Below are 24,392 nucleotides of genomic sequence, written 5' to 3'. Positions count from 1 at the left end.
CACACCTGCAGGGTGACCGCATGCTGGTCCCGGAGCCCAGTTCTCCTGGCCTGGCTCATTCCACCAACGCCCTTGGACCTGGGCTTGAGTCAGTACCTTGCAGCAACCCTCTCCCTTTAAAGAACAGGAGGCTGGAGGGCAGCGTGTTTGCTGGGTTCTCCGTGTCGGCAATGGAGGAGGACTTGCTTCACCCCAAGCAGCACCAGGAAAAAGGCTGGTAGCAGGAAGGGAAAAATAACTTAAAAAAAAAAAATCTGATCCGTGAAATACATTTACGGTAACCCGGCACCCAGAGCTATGGACTATCATACAAAGGCTGAAGACCGTGGCTTTGGGCCATGTGCATGAATTTTCAAACAGGAGGGGCTGTGGAACATGTCTCACAGCCCACATAGGGAAGTGGCTCTCTAACGTTCAGGGAGAAGGAGCAGAGCTGGGAGATGAGTGCTCTTGCCTGGAGCAGATATCATCCTTGGAGCCTGGGCACCTACACAACCCATGACCGGGTTGGGATGGACACTCTCTTCATGTGGGTCGTTGCTACAAAATGGGTTTCCCTTCACAGACACCGAGTGGGAGTCACCGGCTTCCCCGTTTCTCTTGAGCATGAGGTGATGACTTCTTACATGGAGGTCAGCTGTGTCGTCTGCGTCCTGCGCGATGCAAACTCCAGCCCATTGTTGCGGAGTAAGTGGCGAATGGGTTTTTGAAGTCGAACATTGTTGAGTGCTCTCTGTGCCTCAAGTTCAAGGAATTTTTTTTTTAACTGCTGAGCCGTGAAGATCCAAAAATAATACTCTAGATCCAAACTGAGCTATTGAAAAATAAATAACTTTGCTGCTTCAGAATGGAGTAAAATTGGTTTCTCTACTACAACACACCTGTTGTTTTCTCTAAGCCCCGCGGCACTAGTGGTTCTCGGTGGCGGCTGGACCTTGATACGATCAGAAGCTGAAAGCAGATTACACTGCGCCTCAGCCCCAGGGAGTCCGGCTTAATTCTCTGGGATACGACCTTGGCATTGGTGTGTTTGCAAGCTCCCAGCTTCGAACGGGCAGTCAGGACCCAGAGCCGCTGAAGGGAAGCTGCACCATATTCCATCCGTTTGCATCGGACACATGGACAGAACCAGACCGAGCTCTCTGCCCATGACAGCTACTGGGAAGGAAGAACCCAGCACTTACGGTCATGCAGATACAAACTGAGTTTTTCAGTAGGTGACTAAAATATTGTTTTAAACTTGTCTAAAGGAAGGAGTATATCTCAGCCATCACTGTACTCCTTAGGACACTCTACAACTAGCAGGAGCCCATTAAACATGTGTGGAAAAAACGACACATAAAGAATCACGACCCCTTACACTTCCCTCCCCTACTTATCTCCGACGTTGAGTCCAACATGAAGAGGTCAATAAGCAGCCAACAGAGCCAACAGCGAAGGATTGCTGGGGCAAGGTTATAGGCATCCCGACCTCCGTTAGAACAAAATCGTATTCTAGAGCCCAAGAGCTGGATAGTCGTGTTGGTGGAGGTTGCAATTCAGCCTCACGTCTCCTGTCACCTCGCACAAGGAAAGGAGGGCTCACCACTCCTCGAGAATCAGGCATGCATGAGGAAAGTTCACTCCATTTCCCGGCATCCGAGGGCAGGTGGCTAACTGTATTTTTACAAGGAAGGTCACAGCAACAGTGCGGGTGCCCCAGACTGACTCCAAGCTTTTCTGTAACGAAACGGGTCATCACAGGGCTGGGGAGAGCCCCCACCCGAGGACAAGGTAATAGGGACCTGAGTCAGCAGGACCAGGAGTATAAGAGAGTGCCAGCCTGGGGGTCTCAGCAGGATGCTTTGCTGCCTTGGGGCTTGGGGCTTGTCTTCCGGCAGCACCCACACCTCTTGTAGGGACTGTCATTCTCCAGGCACCAGCGTTAAGCACCTGTTTTTAACGGCAAATGACTTTGTGATCATTAACCAATATCTACTAAAGCGAAACCTTTAAACAGGTTGGAGAGAAACAGATGTTTCCGGGGCTTAACAAAAGGGAATTATGCACCGTCATACCCCAGAGCCTGCCCTGCCCCCATCACATGTGCTGCATGAAGCAGCCCAACGTCCTCGCTGGGTGCTTCGTTAGGCTCGGCGGGGACGGGCCCTGCGCTGGGTTCAATCAAATCCGACCCACGCTCGGGTGAACGTTGCAGACGCACACCCGCTTCGGCCTGTGTGCACGCACGCCCACACCGCACCTGCAGGTGACAGGCAAGTGAACGCGCCGCTGGAGAGGACCTTCGGAAAGGAACCAGACCGTTGCCGGCCTCTGGGCGCCTGGATGAGTTTAGGACCGTCCGCCGGTTCCAGGCCTCACGAGCTGCATGAATCTGGGAAGACCCTTTATCTCAAAGGTCCGTTCCCTCACCTGTGGAATTCAATGATGGAACATGAGGATATCTGAAAAAACCCATTTGTGGATGGTTGTGTTGTGAAAATACTGTTTTTAAAGCAGATGAGCCCTGTAAAGGTTTTGAAATGACCAACGATCACAAGAGCCATGAGGGACCGACGATCACAAAAGTCCGTCGGCACCCCTCATCGGACCCCGGACCCCTCTGCAGGGATCTCGGTCTGCAGGGGACCCTCTCACGCCGGCACTTGCCTTCTCGGTCCGTTACCCAGAGCCACCCTTGCCGACCTGCCGGGCCCCTGGCTGGGCGAAGGCACGCACCTTCCAAGCCACAGCGGAGACCTCTCCCTCTGCACAGGGCGACTGGACAGCCCGCTTCCCCCCACCCGAGACGGCTCCCCAGCACTCTGCCCCCCAGACACACAGCGGGAAGGCTCCTTCCCCCACCAAGGTGTGTGTGGCCTCCTCGTCTCCGTCCAGACTGATCGCGAGTCCAGACTGCCCCAGCTCGGCAGAATGCTTGGGCTCCTGGTAGAAACCTGGTTTTAGCAATACACCTGCAAGCCCCCAGATTCTCCAGGCTGGTTCTCCCGCCTGCTGCCTTTCAGCAGCTCCCGGCTCTCAGCTGAACTTGCCGCCCACTCCAGGCCTCCTCCCTCCAGCTGCCGGCAACCTGGGAAAATCCACCGGCAGAAGGCACGCTGCCGTCCATCACTTCCCTTGACCGGACTCAGCACAGCAGGTGAGCACGAGTCACCCACAGGACTCCTGCTCCAGCCGACGCCCCTCTGCCCCGACCCAGGCTCCAGGTCTGCTCCCGTGTCTGGGGGAGGGCTCAGCCCGTCCGGCCTGCCTCGCATCGGAGCCCACCTCTGGCCTGCTCGTTGCTGCCCGGCCTCATTCCGCCTCACATTCGTGCCATGCGTGAGCAGTCCAGGTGCACGCAGACGTGTGTGTACTCCTCCATCAGAGCTGCCCGCCCTCTCTCCTCATTCCTCCTGCAGAATTCTAAAGTTCTGGTTGGTTCTCATTAGCACCCCAAACATCCCCTGTTCGGGCTCAATCCTTGTCTTTCACGATGGAACACCCGAGAGGAAACAGTAGCGTTAATGCCCCACACCCTGAAAACATGTCGGCGAGAGGCCAATCCCTTTTACAGCCGCGTTCTCTGCAGGAGAGGAGGATGGTTTTCTTTATGCGAGTTTGCGACGGGCATTTGCTGTTTCACTCCCTTTTGCCTGCAGGATCACAGATAGCGGGGCATGGAAGCTCAGAGAGGGCACAGCAGGGCCAAGGTGGCCCCGAAGGCAAGGACCCAGTCAGGACAGGAGGCCCACAGGCCCTCCTGATGCCAACGGTGGCCCCAGTGGGGACAGAAGCACTTTGGAAAGCTCGGGAGACTTCGTGCTGTCTCCCTGGGAAATAGGCTTGCAAGTGACGTCAGAGCTTGAAGCCCAGTGAGAACTGCGTGGCTCCTTCTCCTCAGAAAAGCTTCACTCGGGTTACAGCCCACTCCCTGGAAACCTGCACAAGTCACCTCCCCAGCTCACTTCGGAGATAACAAATCTGAAACGCGGTGATTGTATCCAGGGGGGCATTGTTTTAGCCTGGATGGACGTCCAGAAACTGGAAGCACAGTAACACATCGCGGCCTCCACATACCTCCTTTCTTGCTCCAGGAATGGCCCAGAATCCGGGCGCCTCCCAAATTCCAGCCCAGCGTGGTCCTCCTCCCGCACGAGGGACATTTCATGTGGAAGCAGACGCGGGACCTGGGCTCCTCGGCTGACACTTACTTCCTCTCGTTCTCTGCCAGGCTCTTCTGAGACCAAGAAAGGAAGAAGGGGGATTCCATCACCTCCGAGGCGTTCCGGGGCTGCTGAGTCCTGTGACTGTACCCAGAATGCAGTTCATCGGCATTTCAGGGCAGCAGCTCTGTGGGCACGGCCCGCAGGGGGACACCCTCCACTTCAGGAGAGGCCGGGAGCCTCTGGGGATGTGGCAAAGCTGGAAGCAGGCCTGGCCCCACTGGTGTCCAGTCCGACCTCCTTTTATAGGAAAATGCGCATAAATCATCCTAATTCCCTAATGGGGGTTGCAGGCAGCACAGGCACACGGTAGTGACGCGGGGACACGTGGTGGTCCTGGAAGGCTCAGTCCAAGTGGCAGTGAAGACTGTCACTGAAGCATCCGCGACGGCCATGGCGGAAGTCGGGACAGGAACACGGCTCCCCGGCGGCCACAGCCAGAGGGGCGGCACGATCACGCTAGGCTGGGGGACACGAGTCGTGTTTGTAGTGGAACCACCTGCCAAAACAATGTCCAGAGCAGTCGAGAAGCCGCTAGAAAATGAGGCTACAGAGCCCGGGCACCGTGAATGCTAGCCATGGGGCTGGCCAGTCTGGCCTCTCTCCAGGGCTGGGGCTTTCTAGGCTTTTCCCCGAAATTCGGCACGTTTCTATAATGCCTGAACCACCATCCCTTCTTCCAGACGAGGACAGTTCAGCTAAATAAAGTGACTCCGCCAAAGCCAAACTCTTCCTCGCTGAGGCAGCCAGGGTTTGCGATGAAGCCGGAGCAAGATGAAGGTTTATGCTCCAAAGACCTTGGAGTCAACATTAATGAGGCAAGAACAGACGTTTGCGCGCAGGCACGTGGGATCCCTCCGGTGGCGGCATTTTTCATACGTGTCTCTTTTTCCGAAGAGATAAAATAGACAAAGCTCGTCCCAGTACACCAGGCCTCAGTACCGTAATTAATAAGGTGGATGGTCTCGACATATGTCTGACTATATGCCACGGGAAGAGAAGATCTGCAAACTTTCTCAAGTATCCGGGTAACATCCTTAAAAACTGGTATTTTCTTCAGCCACAAGAAAACATCACGAAACACCAAAGGAACAGAAATGCTCCATACGAGGAGAGAAACTGAAAAATGAAAACACAAAATAAGAACGTCAAACCCGTGGAAAAAACCGTCCACCAGGAAATGTAAGAAACCCGCATTTAACACCACTTCGGTCAAAGAGTTCATCAAGACCTCAGTACGGAAAGGCAAGCCGTCTTGCCACGCGGACAACAAAAGCAGGAAGGGCCAGAATGCAGAGCATTCAGAGGGAACTGCTATCCACAGGTGTGTGTCAACGAGCAAGGGTGTGGAAACGCCTTATGTGACTACGATACTCAGGGCATTAGAAAAGAAAATTAGAAAACAACTCAGGAAAGTGGAATAAGAGAGTTTAAAAGATGAGAGCAGAACGTCTTTACTTAGGGACAGAAAGCAGTAAAACGAATTGATAAATACCCGAGTTGGTTTTTACACATTAAAGATCAACGATAACAGTAAAAATGATTATTAGCCGGAGGAACGGCAGAATGAGGGGAGAGTTGAAGGAGACAGGAGCGTGCTGGGCTGGGCGTCAGGCAGCTGCTGGAGGAGCCCACGCGCTCCCGCCGACTGCACGTGCTGCTCTGACCTTCTGCGTAGACCCAGGAACACAGACCGGAGTCAGGGAATGACCCCCCTCCCCGGGAAGGAGCACGAGGCCCACTTGTTTTTAACGGGGAATTTCTAACAAATCCTCGAGAAAAGGAATATTAAGTGTCTCCCATCAGAGGGGGGGGGGGGTATTCTGGAAAAGCAAAAATGCCAGACGGAGAAGTGAACCCTTTGTTAGAGTTAGGGCAGCACCTGCCTCATTTTCTCCGCCCCGGGGATGGGCACACGAAGCAAACCGCCTCCCAGGTGAGGCCACACTGAGGGTGAGGGAGGTGAGTGACACACCAGGGGCTGCACTCAGGGGGACCAGCCGAGCGGGGCCCAGAGCGGCCACTCCACTGTGCCTCTGGGGCTCCTTCTCTTTCTACCGTGAGGACACTGAGAAGGAGCACATCTCCTGTCCTTAAAAACACACAGAGAGCATCCCAGAAGGACTTGTAGGACTAGGACGAAGGCTGATTTCTCCTTCAGCTTGAAAGGGTGGTCCACCAGGATGCAGGGGAGGGGCAGGGGTGTGGTGCAGGTGCAAGATGAGGAGATACCTGTCTGCCTCCAGTGTCCTGAGTCTGGGCTTCCCCACCCCCACCCCCCACGCAGGCCTCTGCTGCTGGCACCGATGACCCCAAAGGTCTGGTCTCAAGCATGGTGGAGGGGAAAGCAGGGCCTGCCTGGCTGCCCCAAATACTAGCCTGTCCTTTTCAAAACTGACCACAAGCTTCCTCTTGATTTGTTGTCCTTTCTTATTTTGGTTTATCTCCGGGGTGGGGGACAGTCTTTTGAAAGAAGTTGGGAAGAAGCTGGGTGGGGACAGCGTGGAAGGGCAGAGGGCAGACACGAAAATCCACTACTAACACGCAAAACAAAAACACCAATAAATAAATAAATAAATAAATAAATAAATAAATAAATAAATAAATAAATAAATAAGTAAGTAAGTAAGTAAGTAAGTAAATGAGTAAATGAGTAAATAAAGAGAGACCAAGAGGCTCACGCCACCCCCGAAACTGGAGAAATGAAGTCCTCGCGCGCCACCTGCTGGCCGTCTCTCATCACTGCACGCTGGCAGGCAGCTCATGGCGTTACCCACAGCTCTTAGTAACCTCAACTCCCCAGCAAACCTCACAGATCTCAGGCTCCTCCCCTCCAGTCCAGTTGCCACAGAGTCTTTCTAAAGCCTGGGACTTGAAAAAAATAAAATAAAATTTATATGTTAAAAAATAAAAATAATAAAAATAAAGCCTATGACTTAACTGTCATTTCCCAATTTAAAACCCTCTAATGGTTCCCATTTTATATGGGAACACCTCCCACCAGGAGGGCATCAAAAACAGACCCTCACCTCTGCTCCGTTCCCAGCATGGAACCACCCGCCTCTCTCCAGGTTCGGTTCAAAGCTGCCTCCCTTGCTCCCTGCCTCTCCCAGCTTGGCGCGACTTTCTCCAGCTCCTTGACTGGTACGTGCTTCTTCCTGCCCCCGTCCCTCTAATTTACAAGGTACGAGTAGGACTGTCTGATTTCTCCCTTAGGTGAAGGAGCGCCCTACGTGAACCACCAGAGGCTTCTAACCAGTGTCTGCTGAGTTCGTATCAGTCCACTCAGTATTTGCAAAGAAAATGCTGGTCCTTGTACCAGCGTCCAGTTCTGCTCCCCCTCGACTAAGAATGGAGAGGGTGTCAAGCACTGGCTATCTTTTACAGTAGAGTGGTGATGAGGTTCCTGTGGGCTGCCCCTGCCTTAAGGTTCTGCCCTGTGGACGTAGGAGAGCTCTTCTGAACCTTGGTGAGCACAGCTGCCCCAGGAGAACCACTGAGGCAGCACGAGGCTCTGCCACCCGTCCCCAAGAGCCTAAGAATGTCCCTGGAATTATGGCCTCCCTTCTCCCTTCCTTTCCTGGAGCAGAGCCCTGTCCTCCCCGCTGCCAGGGTTCCCTCGCCCACCAGTCCTTCCTCCTATTTGCCCACCAAATACTCTCGTCTCTGGGCAACTAGTCGAGCCTTGAAACAAACCAGTGCTTTTGCACGGGAAAAACTTCAGATGGGCCCCAAGCATAAATCTGGTGCTAAGTCTCTTCTGCAGACCCCAGAGCCCCTTCTGAGGGCGAGCGCCTAACCACCGACAGGTCACCTGTCCACCTGACGCTTGACGGCATCGAGGACTCCATGCATCTAAGCTCACCGGCTTCCTGCTCCCCTCAACCCTCTCCATCTCCTGAGTTCCCTGGTTCAGGCAGAGAGGCACCGCCACGCTCAGGCACCCAGAGACTCGGGAGTCGCCACCAGCAGCTACCCTCGCTTATTCACTACGTCCTGGTGATCCAACTTTTAGACGTACCCGTAAAGACCGCACGTCTCCCACGGACCACACCCCTCATTTCGGGCCCTGCATCGGCGCTGAGCCCTTCTCAGCCCTCCTCTGAGGATGGCAGATGCACTGACCAGAGCCAATTTGGGCCTCTGCGTCCAGAGCCGCTCAGCCACAACGTCAATGCCAGACACGGTGACCGCTCCACGCACTTCCCCCTTCTCCCCTGGCAAACCTCTCTCAGCCTCCGTGGTCCCTGCTCTTCAGACCAACCTGGGGTTTCTCTCCACGCCAACCCGGACCCTGCACTGGGTTATACCAGAGCACAGACGTGCATGTACACACACGCACGCACGCACACGTGCGCACACACACACACACACACATTCACTCAGCTCAAGCACCTGGGGAGGTTAATTAACGGCCAAGAATGGGCATGTCAGGAAGACCCCCCCACCTGCTCGTGCTCCCTCCAGCTCCTGCTCCCATGCTTCTGGCAAGACCCTGCGATCCTTCCCCAAGTCTCCAGGACTGGGGGCGGCAAGGCTTGTCTCAGCTCCTACCTTAAATGAACTCATCGAGGAAATTTTCCTGGAGTCTCCCTCACACATCACATCCCTCCCTCGCTCGTGCGGCCGAGGATTCGACCAGAATCCGGACTGATCCGCATTCAGGTCTTTAAAAAGTGGAAACTGCCAAGTCCTCTGATTTCCCAGCATTGACCCAGAGTTACAGGGCTCACTCTCCCTCCAGACTAGAAAGTTCTGTGAGAACAATAAAAAGGTCTGATCAAGGTCAAGAGGGTGGGTTTAGAATCAGGTTCGGAAACTCCTACTCCCCGGGAGGCAGGAGCAGGAAGGAGGGCAGGCAGCCTCTAGGCTTCCCCGCATAGCAAGGTCAGTCCCCCCAATTCCAAGACATCCCCGCTCCTCCTCTGGACCTCGTCAGACCCTCGCCCACGGCAGGCTCGTCCGGTTGCTGACTGACCCGCAGGGCTGTACCCTGGGGCCCCTGTGTGGCAGGAGCAGAAGTCGGAACCCAAGGGAAACCCCGCATCTGGAAGCAGAAGCAAGACTGGAGGAGAGATGCCAACCCCTTCTTCAGTGCTGAGGGCCAGTGAGGGAGGGAAAGACGGGCTGAGGCCCGAGAGTTGGGCAGCTCAGGGCACAGGGAAGCCGGGATGAATTCAGGGAGGAGGTCGCGGAGTTTTCTCTGCACAGAGCCAAGGCCTGGAGTGAGGGGTGAGGGCAGACCTCCATCCATGTCGGGGCGCAGGCTGAGCAGAACCAGGGCTTGGAGAGGGCAAGCCACACCCAGAGCGGTCGGGCCCCTCCGTCCAGCCAGGGTCAGTCGGCCAGGCCGCAGGCCTGCGGTTGGTCCAGTGCACGGATGGTTGTCCCTGCAGTGAGCTCGTGTGCAAACTGACCCCTCCTCCTACTGTTAGGGTCCACACTGAAAACCTGCCTGTAGCCGGTCTCCCACACACTCACATCTACTCGTGCACACACATGTGCACACACACAGACACATATGCACGCACGCTTCAGTCCCACAACTTAAGGACAGCAAAGCTTCAGCAGGAAATCCCAGTGGCTCTTCCAGGTCAGTGTAAGCCCCACCCAGGGGGCCCAACCACAGACAGGAAGCTGCGCGTCTCCAGGGCCTCCCAGCCACTGTCCCCCAAGAGCACAAGCCATCATCCCTGCTCCAGGCCACAGGGCCTGTCCCTCAGCTCCGCTCCCATGGCCACACGGCAGCAGCAGGTTGGAGGCCGGGTTTGGGCTTCCCAGCTCCAGCGGACGGGCAGCCGACCTGAGGCCACCTGGGCCTAGGCATCGGAGTCTCCACAGCCCCGAGAAGGCCCCTTCCGAGTTTGGCGACAGGAAAAAGGATCCAGGAGGCTGGGCCTTTGGATATTTCCAAGCCTAGCTGGGGACCATGATCCTGGGAGTCTCCGATTAGACAATGATGTCCACCTAGGTCACTGGAAAGTTGACACTATGAAACATTGCTAGAGGCAGCTTTCTTTTTACCCGAAACTTTGAAGAGCAGCAAACTTGGCCCATCCTCTGGCTTCCCTTTGATCGCACAGAGCGCAAGGTGGCATTTGCAGAACGCCGAGTCAGTAGCACGGACCCTAAAAACCAGCTTGGGAGATGCTGGTCTGCAGGCGAAGGCCAAACTGCAGGTACCATGACTGAGCAACATCTCCAACCTTCTTCCCCATCTTCCTCCCCGACCTACTTCTCCATCCAACGTCCCAACCTTCCCCTTCAAACATTAGATGCTTCAATCAAACCAAACAGCCTGTTTCCTTGCATGTGTTCTAGCGTCCGTGTCTCCCACTGTTGTTCTTTCTAACCAGGCTGCCCTCCTTGAATGCCACGTGCCCAGATGGTGCCCATCCCTCCAGGCTCCGTTCAAAGCGCCCTCCCAGTGATGCTCCCCTATACCTCCAGTCACAGCACTGACACCCACATGGTCTGCTACGTGCCTCCATCGGGATGCTGGAGTTTCCCCAGGCTGTGAACTCCTTCCAAGCAAACTTTGTGGTATCGTTATCCCTGATTCATCCCCCAAGCATCTCAGATCCTGAAAGCCTGGCAGTTAAACAGGCCCATTAAATTAAATGACCCATCCCACTGTCCTCCTTTTCATTTCCTCAAAATAGAAAAGCAGTCTTCCAGCGACTGCTTCGCATCCACCTCCAGCCCCTAACCATGGTTATAAAGACACGCCACAGGTCTTCGAGGCTTGCGCTATCAGGCTAAGTTAAATTGAAAGGGACTGAATCGAGAAGGAACCAGAGGGAGATGTGACTTTGGGTGAATCCCTTTCTCCTTCTAAGACTTATGAGGCTCACTGGCAAAGCAAGGAGATTAAGTCCATGATCTTCAAAGTCTTCTGAATTCTGACCATGTGTAATTCCAAGGTTTGGCAAACTGAGTTGTTTAAAATTTACAAGTGAAAACTTGGTGCGGGAAGCGGGGAGCACAGACTACAGCCATTCTGACCCCCCAGATTCTCCTACTCTGTCACAGTGATCCTTTCCATCAGCTTTGTCCTTGACATTGACCCTCAGCTTTCCACAGACCTGAAGTTTACATACATTTTCCTCCATAGCAACAAAGACCTGCACCGTAGAAAGCTGGGCTCAGGCATGCCCAGAAACACTTCCAGTAGAGCACACATGGCCACACACCCCATTCTCCCCAGTTCCAGAGCCTGTGGCCATCCTGGTGTCCCTCAGAGTCGGTAAGGGAGGTCCCATCGGTTCTCTCCGACCATGGTTTCCGTAGAAAATTACTGAGGGCGTAATTAATTAAAAAGAAAGAAAAATCTGTGTTCCTGCAGCATCGGGGCAGCCTGACTCTTTGGAGAGAGGCATGGGCCAAAGCCCTCATTACCACGTGTGTGTCTCTAGAAAAGTGTTCTGCTAGGGCAGGGAGCGTGGGGGACACATGCCCACGGAGGGCAGGGGACAAACACAAAGGTGACTGTGTGCAGGGTAGGACCATCCCATGGACCAGCAGCGCTGGAAGACTAGCTGACAACATGCCCCAAGCAGCTAACCCCAGTTAAGGCTGCGATGCGTTAACATCTAAAAGGCAAACTAAGCCGGAATAGGAAAGAGGTAAGGGGCAGAAGAAATTACTGAGAAGCCCACCTTTTTCTAAGAATATGTTTTTATCCCCAAAACATGAACCATGAAATTTATTTCCTGGATATTTTAAAATGCCAGATACTTACATGCTTGGGAAATTTTAGAATATTTTTTTTTTTTAAGTGAAAGCGGATGCTTTATTTTAGAGTTTTCCAAACGCATATGCGCATCGAGACCACCAGGAGGCGCTTTACCAGGCTTTCTCTCCCAGGTGCGACTCCAAGAGATTAGGAACCCTCAGGTGGGGCTCTACGTTTGGAAAAGGGTCCAAGTAATTCCAACATGCGTTCCAGGTTGAGTCCCACTGTGTCCGGTGACTGTAAATTATCAGGACCCCAAGCTTCATCTATTCATACTTTTAAAAAAATGGTGTAGTGATTCCTCACAAGTATTCTATTAGGGGCCCAGCCAAGGCAACCAGAAGCTGCGCTGGCGAAGGTAGTTCCTGTTCTGAGCTCACAGGCTGCTGGTCCTGTCCACGCTGTAACGCTGCCCACAGCTGCTCGCGGGCCACAACCTTCCCCTTCCCTCCAGCAAGTGATGGCACAGTGGGTCTCGCTGATGTTCTGTCTGAGGAGAGGAGGGAGGCCCAGAAGGAGGGAGGAGGGAGAAAGGTAACATGTGTTTGAGGGTAATCTCAATAATTCATATTATTCTATCTTTAGAGACCGATTTCCATGGCCTTTCTGGATTAAGCACAACACTACAAAAGACGGTGGTGAAAAATGTTCCACATCCTGTGTCATGAGGAAATGCAAATTAAAACAACAAGGAGATCCGACGACGTGACTCTTAGAACGGCCAAAACCCAGCACGCTGATGCCTGAAGCTGGTGCGGACGTGGGGAAGCAGGGATTCTCCTCGTCGCTGGCGACGAGCGTCGAGCGGGGCAGGCACTTTGGGAGAGTCTGGTGATTTTGACAAAACCAAATCTACTCTTGCGACACATGCAGCACTTGTGCTCCTTGGTGTTTAAGCGGAGGAGGTGGAAACGAATGGGTGTGGCAGCTTCACTCACAACTGCCAAAACTTAGAAGCCAAGGAGATGTCCTTCGGCAGGTGAATGGATGCCCTGGGGCACATCCAGACCAGGGACTACTGCTCAGTGTTCAAAAGAAACCTGCTGTCGGGTCCTGAGAAGACATGAGGGAAAGCCGAGTGCGCATTACTGCGTGAGGGGAGCCAATCTGAAAAGACTTCGTATGTGTGATTCCAAGTACGTGACGTTCTGGAAAAGGCAAGTCTATGGAGATGGTACAAGATGAGTTGTCGCTGGGGCTTGGGGGAAGGAGGGACGGACAGGCAGAACACATTTCCATTTTTCAGGCAGTGAAAATATGCTGTATGATTTTCTAATGGTGGATACACGTCATTAGACACATTCCCAAACCCACACCAGCACTGAACCCGAATGTAAATTACGGACGTTGGGATGATGGCGGTATGTTAATGCAGACTCCTCAGTTGTAACATATGTCCTACTCCGGTGGGGGATGTGGCCAGCGGGAGAGGCTGTGTGGCGTGGGGGCAGGGAGGATACGGGAAATCTGTACCTTCCTCTCCATTTTGCTAGGAACCTAAATTAACTCTGAAAAATTAAATCTTGGTAATTTTGAAAGACAGTTCCAGAGGGATGCTCCGTTAGAGGGACTTTGATAATGAGGAAATGAGTTCTGGATAAAACGCCTAAATCTTGCTTTCAACTATATACGGTCTGAATCACACAAATGGACAAAGCCAAGGGGAATGTCCCAGCATCACCAGGTCAAAGAATGCTGTTTTCTTTGCCTCCCTTTAGGTGAACACAAGGATCTGTGTTTCTGTGGGCTGTGGACAGGCTCGTTAGCACCGTGGGGCACCAGCCATGTCCCAGCAGGGGGACAGCAGCCCGTGGTAGTGGTGGGGTCCTTCTAGGCACGTCCTGCATGCCTGTTCCCCCCTCCTCGCAGGCCCACAGCCTCTGGGCTGGCCCTAGCAAGAGGTCGCTAACAAAACCTCTCTCTGGGGCAGAAATTCAGAAAAAGAAGTCCATGCTCTGCTGAGAAACAGATTCCTGCTCCTGAGAACAGGAACTGTCCACAGTTTGGCAGACAATCCCTCTGTGGGGCTGGCGGACGCACATGCTGGTCGGCCCTGGGCCCCCCATCCAACATGCTCGCTGCTCCCTTTCCCTAAGGAGCTGGGTGGGGCACCCCAGAAGTGCCACATCATTTCCCCATTCATGTCACAATGTTCATAGAACCTCTGAAGATTAACCGACCCTCCTTCAATTATCCCCCCTCTGTTTTTTGTCTGATAAACATTTTTCAAGACCCAATTCAAGTACCCCTGAAACAAATAATACATTATACATTAATAAAAAAGACCCAATTTAAACACTAGCTCCTCTGGGACAACACCCCCTCCCACCGCACCCAGGGTCACAGCCACTGTACTTTCTGCAGGAGGCCGGGACAGGGAAACCTGTTGCATCCGTCTGCACGGGCCCCGACCACCGTCGGTACCCACCGATGACAAAGGTTTCCCCAAAACCCATCTCTATCTTGTAGACCAGCTTCCTCACTGAGAAAACACCCCCCAAAATCAACCTATCTACCCTTGGCACACACTAAAGGCTCAGCGAATGTGTCATAAGCCGAAGCCCCTCATTTCTGCCAGAATTCCAGCTGCTGTTGGGGGTAAGGTGCTTCCTCAAAGCGTGCGGTACTATGTGACCACCAGTCCCCTCTGTAGACCACCTCTATCTCCAAGGACCCCCGCAGAGTGGGCCTCCTCAGAGCCCGTGGTCAAAGGAGTCCTGCTCATCTCCAAGGCCTCCCTACAGGTGAGCCTTGGGACAGGTGGGGCTACGGGCTCCTGGGGAGCAGCACCCTGGTGGCTCATGGAGAGGCTTGGCTGCACGCTGAGGGGCATCTGGGTCTGAGACCGGGTTTGGCCAATCCTATGGATGACTGCTTATGCTAAGGTGCTTCCCATCTTCCCTAATTATATGCAGGAGTACCTAACACACCTCTATTAATGGGGCTTCCAGGAGTTTACAGTCATCCCCCCACCCCCTGGCTCGTCAGACCAGCACCCTATAGGTCAGCAATACCACCGGGGCCTTTAGAATACTTTTAGTGTCCCCGGGACCATTCATTCTCCTTCCAGGGGGCTCTTGAGGAAATAAGTAGTCCACAATGGCTAATTATCTCTAATGCAACCATGTGGGGCAGCTATGTTCACAAAGAATTTCTAGTAGGTGAGAAACCAGTCTCAATGTCACTTGGAATACAAAGTGGTAAGCACTTGTAGGAACAGAGCGTTCCTTACGCAGTGACACGTCCTTCAGGCTCTCGACTAACCCTCAGCCGTGGGGGCCATCTACCCCCGCAAACCCAGGGCAAGGCTGGGATTTCTGAGCCCACAGGGCAACGAAGCTCCCCCTGGGGTCACATGGGGACACTGGCACGGGCGCTCCCCGCAGCATCGTTTACAGAAGCCGGAAAACTTGAAAACGACTTACACATCCATTGGAACAGACGGACATGGGGTTGACTGAGGTTTGCTCACAATTCCTTGAACCTGGAAGACCGTCGTGATGGTCTCAACCAGTAGCCCGCGGCGGAAGCACCACCGTGTGACTTCTGAGGCCGGTGGCCCCAATGGCGTCACTTCAGCCTTGTTTGCTTGGAGCTCCACAGCTGAGCTGGGAGAAGCCTGAGGTGGCCCAAGGTGAGAGACCACCGTGGGGCTCCAGCCGGGAGCTCGCCAGGCCCCGGCCGGCATGTGTCATGAGACAGGAGTGATGATGCCTCCTCCAGACTGTGGCCGCCAGGGCCACGACTCCCAGCGTTGACTGCCCCCAGCCGGGGCCACAGAGTCATGGAGCAGAGACGAGTGGTCCCGTGGCCCCTGCCCACATCACCGCCACAGCATCCCTGAGCACAGCACAACGGGTCCCTCGGGGTTTGTCAGCGACCCTTGTGACTGGACCAGCAGCACACACGTCCACGTATCGGTGACAGAAATGAAAGTTTCACCAAACAATGCTTAACCTTAAATTTAAAAAACCAAGCTGCATTATAAGAAAACCTAACGAGAATGAACCTCTTCCTCCCTGTCATTCTCTGGTCACTCGGTCACAGGTCATTCCAAGAAATTCTAAAGACACGGAACGCCTGCCTTCCCTCCAGACAGAACTGGTCTTTCCTTCCCGGCACCGGCTCTGTGCTGAGGTGTCAGAGGTCAAAAACACGCAGCTGTTTCTGGCCCACAGAACTAAGGACCCAGGGAGCCGCAGAGACACTGAATGAGTTTCAACACGTTTAATTCCTTTTTTAAAAGACTTGATTTGAGAGAGAGAGAGAGAGAGAGAGTGAGCGAGCTTGGGGGGAGGGGCAGAGGGAGAAGCAGGCTCCCGGCTGAGCGCAGAGCCCGGCACAGGGCTCGATCCCAGGACCCTGAGATCGTGACAGACACCTACCGACCGAGCCACCCAGCGGCCTGACAAGTTCAATTCTTAAACTCAAAAGCACAGACCTTTTTAAGAGCCTGGGAGAATATTTACTGCCACCACCACCGTGTCATTGGCTACAAACCTTTGTTTAGGGGCACCTGGGTGGCTCAGTGGGTGAAGCGTCCGCCTTTGGCTCGGGTCATGATCCCAGGGTCCTGGGGTCAAGTCCCGCATCAGGCTCCCTGCTCAGCAGGAAGCCTGCTTCTCCCTCTGCCTGCCGCCCCCCCTGCTTGTGCTCTCTCTCTCTGACAGATAAATAAAATCTTTAAAAAAATAAAAATAAAACATTTGGTTAAAGCGGCGAAGTTTTATATTTCTCTCAATGTCTCCAAAAGTAACGATGTCCACTAGTCAACGGGAACTCTGCTCCTGTGACCACACATTACGGTGACATCTGATGCGGGTCGTGGTTGCCTCGCGTCCCTCTGCGGCGGGGCGGGGCGGGGTCAGGGCAGGTGCAGGTAGGCTCGGCACGACCACCGTTCGTGCAGGGCTGTGGAGGGGAGTGGAGTTCCTGTGCAGGACCCGGAGTCCGCGGGCCTCAGTGTATGTCGGTGCAGGCTCCGGGAAACCAGCCGCAGGGAGGGGAGTGGCCCCATGCAAGGGGTCGGCGTGGGCTCTGGGGAGGCTGTGAGGAGCTGCTCCCGGGAACCGGCACGCCCGTCCTGAGTGTACAGGCCCGTCAGCTCTGCGGCAAGAGGGCTGCACAGAGGCTCTCCCTAAGGCTTCAGGGGCTGAGGGCAGAGAATGGGCTCAGAAGAGCTGACTCTGGAAGGGGCCTTCCCTCACGGCCTCACGCCCAGCACAGCCTGGGTCTGAAGAGCTGAAGGAATCTTCTAGACCCACTGTGGTGGGACCCTGTGAGGGCCACTCCGGCCTCCGAGTGCTCACCCGGAGAACAAGTGTCCTCCTCATGAGGTGTGGCAAGGGTTAAATGAGTTCCTGCCTCAGATGTATTTAGAGCAGGGCCTGGCATGGCCTCCATGCTTCGAAAATACAGCTTAGCCTACCCTTTCCATCCACAGACGCAACAACAGTCATGCAACACGTTCTCTGTGCCAGGCAGTGGGCGACTCTGCTTGGCACAGGGGAGACATGCCAGACCTCACACAGGCACACCGTCATCCCTGACGGCGGCTTCACGCTCATTTACAAAGTCACCCGCTGCTTAGGACATGCTTCCTGCCTCTTCCGGAGCCTTGTCACATACAGACCAATGCGTGATAAATGTGACTCCAAATCCGGCATTTGGGGTGGTGTTCTGACCTCCTGTCGGTCTTTTCCCAAACAGGAACATGAGGTTGTTCCTGCCCTCCAACGCTCATCATTGATTTCCAAGTAGTGGCAGACGCATTTGCAATCTGGTGTGAACATGGCGTGATTTCTCCGCAGTGAGAGTGCTCGGCAGACTTGGCAGAGTGGGAGGCTGAGAAAGGCTTCCCAGAGGAGCTGCTGGGAGCCAGTCTTGAAGGCTGAGCAGACCTCCTGGGGGAGGAAGACGCGGACGTCATCACTGGCAAAAGGAACAACCAGGTGAGGGGCTGTGTGGTGGGAGTCCAGGGTTCCTTGGGGACCTCCACGGGTCCCGTGCAGCCATTACAGGTCAAGGTGTGCAGTAGGACACCTGCCTCTGAGACTGCATAGAACCCTTCCTGGCCTCTGGCAGCCTCTGGGGTTGTTGGCAACCAACAGTGCCCCCTGGCTTGTGACAACGGAGCTCCAGTCTCTGCCTCCGTCTTCATGTAGCATTCTGCGTGTATGTGTGTGTGTGTGTGTGTGTGTGCACGTGTGTGTATGTGTGTCTGAATTTTCCTCATTTTATAAAGACACTAGTCATCCAGAATGACCCCAGTCCTAATCTGATCACACCTGCAACAACCTTGCTTCTAAAGGTCACATTTCCAGGGAGCATGGGTGAGGACTTCCACATAGCATTTTTGGGGACATAATTTGATCCACACAGGCTCAGACACTCCAGAGAGCAGACACCATTCTCCCCCTCACAGGGTCCTTCACTCAAAAAGCTCCCTTTTAAGACTTACTGTGGTGACCTTTTTGCAATATTAACAAATACTGAATCATCATACTGCACACCTGAAGCTAATACAATGTTGTATGTCAATTATACCTCAATCAAGAGAAAAAAAAAAAAAGCTGCCTGTTAGTGTCTGTGCAGTGGTGCTTAGAACTCTATTTTCTAGAAGTTTCCTAGCGTCCCCAGATCCAGTCCCACTAATATTGAAACAGCCCCATCGCTTGGAAATCACTGAGGACTTTCTCACCCATGCCTCACGATCTAGGACAGATGCTGCACATAACGTTATCTTAGCACGTCCACGCACGGGAAGAGGACAGTTGACAATCTTGAGAACGGGTCCAAGAACCGTTGATGACATACCGAGAGCTGAGCTTTTTTAGGCACAGACTCTGAAATCTCTCACAGAGTCAACCTTCCGTCAGACCGGTTAGACCTGTCTTCACGGCGGTGTGGGCCGAGAGCTTTCACCAGAAGCTGCCTGGGTCCAAGCTGATGCGAGAGCCCTCAGCCACCCGAACAGATATCCTCGGTGCTCATCCCCCAGGATTTGGGAAGAGGAGAGGCGGCCCGGTGACTCGGCTGTGATCATTCACAACGGCTAAAGATTCCGACAGCGACAAGCCACCAGAATTAAAGTCAAAGAGACAGACAGAGACAGAGACAGAGGGGGGCCAAGGCAGAGACACTGGCATATACAGGAGGAGAGGAAGGCAGCAAGTGATAGAGAGAAGGAAAGTCAGAAACACCCAGAAACGATGGAAGGGAGACAGTGTTTGAAAGAAAGGAAAGGAAAAAAGGTACTCAGGAGGGTATATAGGAAACACCAGAACAATGTGGCCCGGACAGGGAGTTGTGGGGGGAGGGAGGTGAGAAGCCTGGTAGAAAAAATTCCTACCACATAGCACTCAGGTGCACACGCACGTTTTCAAACTAGGACTAAATTACTGATGTAAGTGTGACAGGACCCAGCGACCCGCTCTGTCCGGCCAGTTCCCCCCAGGGCCCCCATGGGCTGAGGCCGACATCCCTGTGGGCCTATGCAGTGCGGGCACCAGCAGCAGGCAGGGCCTCCGGCCGTCCCATCCAGGTGGGCCTGGCCATACCAGCTCCAGCTGGGCCAGCCCCACACGGATCACGGGCTGCTGGCCTGCTCTCCTTGTGCGCTGCAGTTGACTGGGGCAGACGAGCTCACTCCTCAACACCCAGCCTCCTTAGTGGTGACATGGAGAGACAACAACTTCTCAGTGTCGTTGCCGAGATGAGGCGTTACCATGTGCAGAGCACCCGGCTGATGGCCGGAGTCTGGGAAACGCCGGTTAACCTCCATTTGCCCATCTGTGGTGACCTCGGTGTCCTCATTGGTGATACTCATGTCTCTGCAAGCCCATCTGCCCAAAGTGGCATCATGGAGTCTGCCATGAGGCCACCACTCCAAGATGGCGGCCCCCAGAGCTGGCAGCAAAACCCCCTTTCACTGTCACTTCCTCCAGTCCAGGCTACCATTTTGGAATGCCCTCACCCTCACCTGGAGGGCCTCAACCTCAACGATGAACATATCAACATTTGAGATTGTAAGCACCTATTTAGCCAGAGCGACTCCATCTTGGGTAAATAGCCATTTTGTTGTTTATGCAGTAAACTTAAATTGACTCTCCCCCCCCAGAGAAACTTACTTAGAAACAAGTCTAGGAAACCAGTTGAATGTAGTCGGCTAGTTCCTGATAACAGAGCCCAGAATTCAAGGTCGAGTCAGGCCAGATGGAGACATCTAATCAGTACGAAGTACTGTTGGTAACAGTGAGAAGGTCTTGCCCAAACCTAAATGACTCCATCTTGGGAGGGACGACGATCTTATTATTCACACTGAGTATGTTAGCTGACTAAGCCTTCCTAGTAAGCACTGTTTGTAACGGTTCCTGGTATGGGGTAATCTTGAATAACACATCACCAGACCAGATGAACTAGCCAATCAGCAAGAGACACACAAACCCAGTGGGTTGAGATACCAAGATACGGGTTGCAGTTTTATCCAATAAAAGGTAGCCTGTAAGATGGGGAGGGGTCGCTCTCTTCGGAGACGGATAGCCCTGACCGGTCAGTCTGACTTCTAATGCTTGGCATAGAATAGAGCTTTGCATAACTTTAACTTTGTTTCAGTCTTGTTCCTCTGGCCAATCAGTCTGACTTCTAATAGTTGGTATAAAATAAAGCTTTAAATAATTTTTACTTTGTCTCAGTCTCCTTTCATTTAATAACGGACCTAACAGAGATGATCACTATCTACCTTATCTCCTATCCTCCTGTTTGTCATTTCTGATGCTAACAGCATCCTCCAGGATGGAAGGATCCAAACCTCAACCCTTTCTCGATTCTCCTTTCCTCCACGACATCTGAAAGCCAGTCATCAAACCCCACCACCATTTTCACTGCTAAGCTTCTCTTCGGAATCACCTGAATTACTTAACTTTTCTGCTTTAGTTTCCTCCTCTTTCTTTAAAAATCACGGTAAGACCACTTAACCACAGATCTATGCACTCAATGAATTTCTACATGTGTGTTAACATGTTTCTTGACTGTTAGTACAAGGTCTGCCAGTAGGTCTCTGGAGCTTGTGTCTCCTGACTGACTGAAATTTTATGCCTGATCATTAGTAACCCCCATGCCTCCTTCACCTTGCCCCCCAGCAGTGACTATTCCACTCTTTAACTCTGGGAATTTGACTACTCTACATACCTCTTATTAAGTAGAATCATGCAGTGTTCATTTTTCCGTCACTGGCTTACTCCAACTAGCATAGCGTCCTCAAGGTCAGCCCCTCTAGCTGTCCCAGTTCTCAGTGGTCGAATGAGAGCAGTCATTCTTACCATCGGTCCAGGCCTCTGGCTTCAGTAGATTTGGCCTGATGAAGGCCACTGATCCATTTCTTTAAGTTGGAGTTCTTCTCCAGGAATAGGCATTAGGAACTAAGGGTTTCCCACACCGACTTAAATCCTTGGGAAGAGTAAACATAGTAGTGGTCGCCAGGACCCTGATGTGTGGGAACCCAACAAAGTCAGTCCTTGGGAAGGGAGAGACGTCCATGCAAGAGGATGGAGAATATTCTGAGCTCACGATAAAGGCCACGGCCCTCTTCTGTCCCAATAGGAGACCCCCTGCACACCTGCCTGTATCCTGGTCCTGAACCTACCTTCCTTCTCTGTGTGCTTAATACAGCTCGATGTGGTACCTATAGCCCAACCACCCTGAAGTGATACAGACATGGTAGCCACAGACAGGGAGCACTGCACACCGAGTCCATGGGCTGCCTCTGGAAGCCAGTCGTGTCCCCCCACAACAGGTACATGAGCCTGGGCCATGTGCCTCACGTTTCTAAGTGCCCTGTGCTCAATGACAAGATAGCAACAAGAGTACCAAAGTCACGGTGTTTGCGAGGGTTTTAAAGAGGGAGAGGTGCCGTCTAGAACACCAGGTACCAACTGGGGGCCTGTTAAACACTCAGGAAATGTTAACCTTCACATTTCTGTTGCTGCAGCCAAGCAAACTCACAGACATGAAACAAGCATGGGAAACGCAATAGATGTTTGTATTGACTCCAGATTGCCGTCCCTGACTCTGTTCTCTTGTACGGTCTCTTCTCCAGGATCACCAGTGTGCTCGTCTAGGCCATCTTGCTCAGCACCCTGTGCCCTGGAATCAATGGGGAGCGAACCTCCTTTATCTCTCTCTCCTCCAGAGACGTCTATAATTACTTCACTCTAACTCGGGGCAAGGATGTCCTTCCTATCCCGGGTGCAAAGCCTGGTGATCTTCCTTTGTTGGGATGGAAAGCCTTCTTTGAGTCCTCCACATCGTTACTAAGAACAGAGCTCTGACGGACACCTGGAGGTCCTTCCTCTATCTGCCCCCTTGGCAATGTGATTTTATAACCTCTCCCATCAAAAGGCAGAATGTAGTTCCCTATTTCTTCTTAATCCTAAAATGCTCTTGAGATTTGCTTTGACTAAAAAACAAAAATGAAACAACACCAAAACACCAGAAAACATAACAGAGTTAAAATGAAATCATTTCAGGTCTAGACCTCCAGAGACCCTGCCTTCTCTCACCTTTGCCCAGCCAGGCTGAGGACAACGCTGCCCAAATGAGAGCAGCGTGAAACACAGCCAAGTAGGCCCACTCCCCCCGTTGAGGCATGAAACACAGGACAGGCCCCAGGCTTGATCTGCAGAACCACAGGCCCAGCTGATGCAGAGCTAAGGACAGGGGTCTGAGTGAGCTCTGCAGAGGCTGGGACAAGTGCCCTCATGACACTAAACCCATGGGCAGTGGTAAATTCTCATTGTTTTAAGCCACTGAATTTGGGGATGATCTGTGAAATATCAAAAGCGAACAGATGCACTCCTACCTCTTTTATCTGTAAGGGAATAAAACGGGGGACAATGCCCACCGTAAAATATAGACGACTTACACCACATCTAGTATTCAACAGGTAGCGCCCCTCAAATCATATGTCCAGAGCACAGAGCAGGCTTTCCCACAGGTTAACTTCGGAGACTCTAGGATGATTTCTCATTCTTGGGCTGGGTCATTTGAAGAGCGGTGACATCCTTACCAGACAGAAGTAAGTGTGAGCTGGAATTCTAGGTCCAGGCATGTGGCCTAAATTGTGAATTCCAGAGAACGGGTGTGCTAACCATCAGCAAAGTCTAACGGCAGGTTTCTTGACCCGTGCTTTTCCTGAACAGGCTGTCTGGTGATGGGCTCCCATGCTGGCCCGTGGAAATGTGTGCTGGTTGACACAGGAGATAAGCGATCCTTGGGGAAAGTTTTGGTTGGTGTTATTATTCGGCTCATCTGGGGAGAAGAAGCCTTTAGAAACCTCACCATGGGGCTTGGCTCCAGCACTTTCCCTCAGAATATGATTAATTACTTTCTAAATCATACAAGTCTTCCAGGAACAATAGAAGGCAGCGACTATAGAACAGTCATAAATATTCACCCAAAGCCTGATGGGAACGTTATACTCCCATCAGGGCTCTGTGCTGACATTGGAAGTCAGACCCCGGTTCAGACCCATAAAACTGTGCAGAAAAATATTTACCTACGCAAGCTTGGTGTGAGTTGTCAGAATGCCATGTTTTCCTTTTGTCTAGGCCTTGGGAATTAATTTGGACCTGATAACGAAGCTCCAGTCTGAATGCTAACAGCCCGTTTTGCTTCTGTGATCAGCTCCCTAGTGTTGGGGGCAGTCAGAGAAGGACTCCTCAGGTCACCACGTTAGCAGGGCCCCAGGTCATCAAAATATTGTTTTATTTGCTTCTGATTCTAGAGTTTCCATCCACCCTTTTGGAAATCATCTGGTGCTCATCTCCTAGACACAAGGAAAAATAAATTGTAGACACAGACCCTATGTTTCAAGGAAAGTACATTCCACAAAGGCTGCAGACTCCTAAATTGGTCAACGCAGTTAATCTCAAATGCCAAGCTGGTGGTTGGACAAAATGGTACTGGGGTGTAGGAGGAAGGAGGGGCTGCATAATGGGGTCCTGGTCGGGGGATAGGTGCTGGCTAGATCCACAGAGAAGGCTTTACCTGGAGGGGACTTGAGTGGGTCTCTTGGGGGCTTAGGAGAACTTCCAGGTGAGAATATAGGTGGGAAATTCTGGGGGGCATCTCTGTTGTGGTGTGGGGCAGCAATGGGCAGTGTGGTTGTGGTGAGGGAGCAGGAGAAATAGGATCTAAATATGGAACAGTCACCTGAAGCCCCAGAAAAGCAGAGTGGCCTTTCCCTCCAATTCATTGTTGGTTTATTCTGGGGCAGTATGGGCAGGAGGGGAAGATGACAGAGGGATGAGGCCTTTGGAATTTGATGGGAGCAAAAGAACCATCGAGCCCTATAGTTTGTGGAGGCTGGTGGACACTCAGGGGTGGGTCCCATTGTCTTCGTCAACCTCCCCTTGGCTACCGATGTCTTTCTGGGAAAGCAGAATGCCAGCACA

General features: G+C 52.8%; 1 protein-coding gene across 1 annotated transcript in view; it reads right to left on the bottom strand.

Moving 5' to 3' along the window:
• The window catches only part of LOC116873265 (prothrombin-like), a 35,087-nt gene extending 31,789 nt beyond the window's left edge, over window positions 1-3,298 (bottom strand). Inside the window, 2 exon segments of the mRNA XM_032867018.1 lie at window positions 2,955-3,070; window positions 3,268-3,298. Of these exon segments, the coding sequence (XP_032722909.1) occupies window positions 2,955-3,070; window positions 3,268-3,298 (147 nt within the window).
• Window positions 3,299-24,392: the final 21,094 nt, after the last annotated feature.

This window comes from Lontra canadensis, unplaced genomic scaffold (assembly GCF_010015895.1).
Source record: "Lontra canadensis isolate GAN:19392208 unplaced genomic scaffold, GSC_riverotter_1.0 scaffold32, whole genome shotgun sequence".
Taxonomy (NCBI): Eukaryota; Metazoa; Chordata; class Mammalia; order Carnivora; family Mustelidae; genus Lontra; species Lontra canadensis.
Note: the sequence above shows the minus strand (reverse complement) of the source record. Positions and strands in the feature narration are given on the sequence as shown.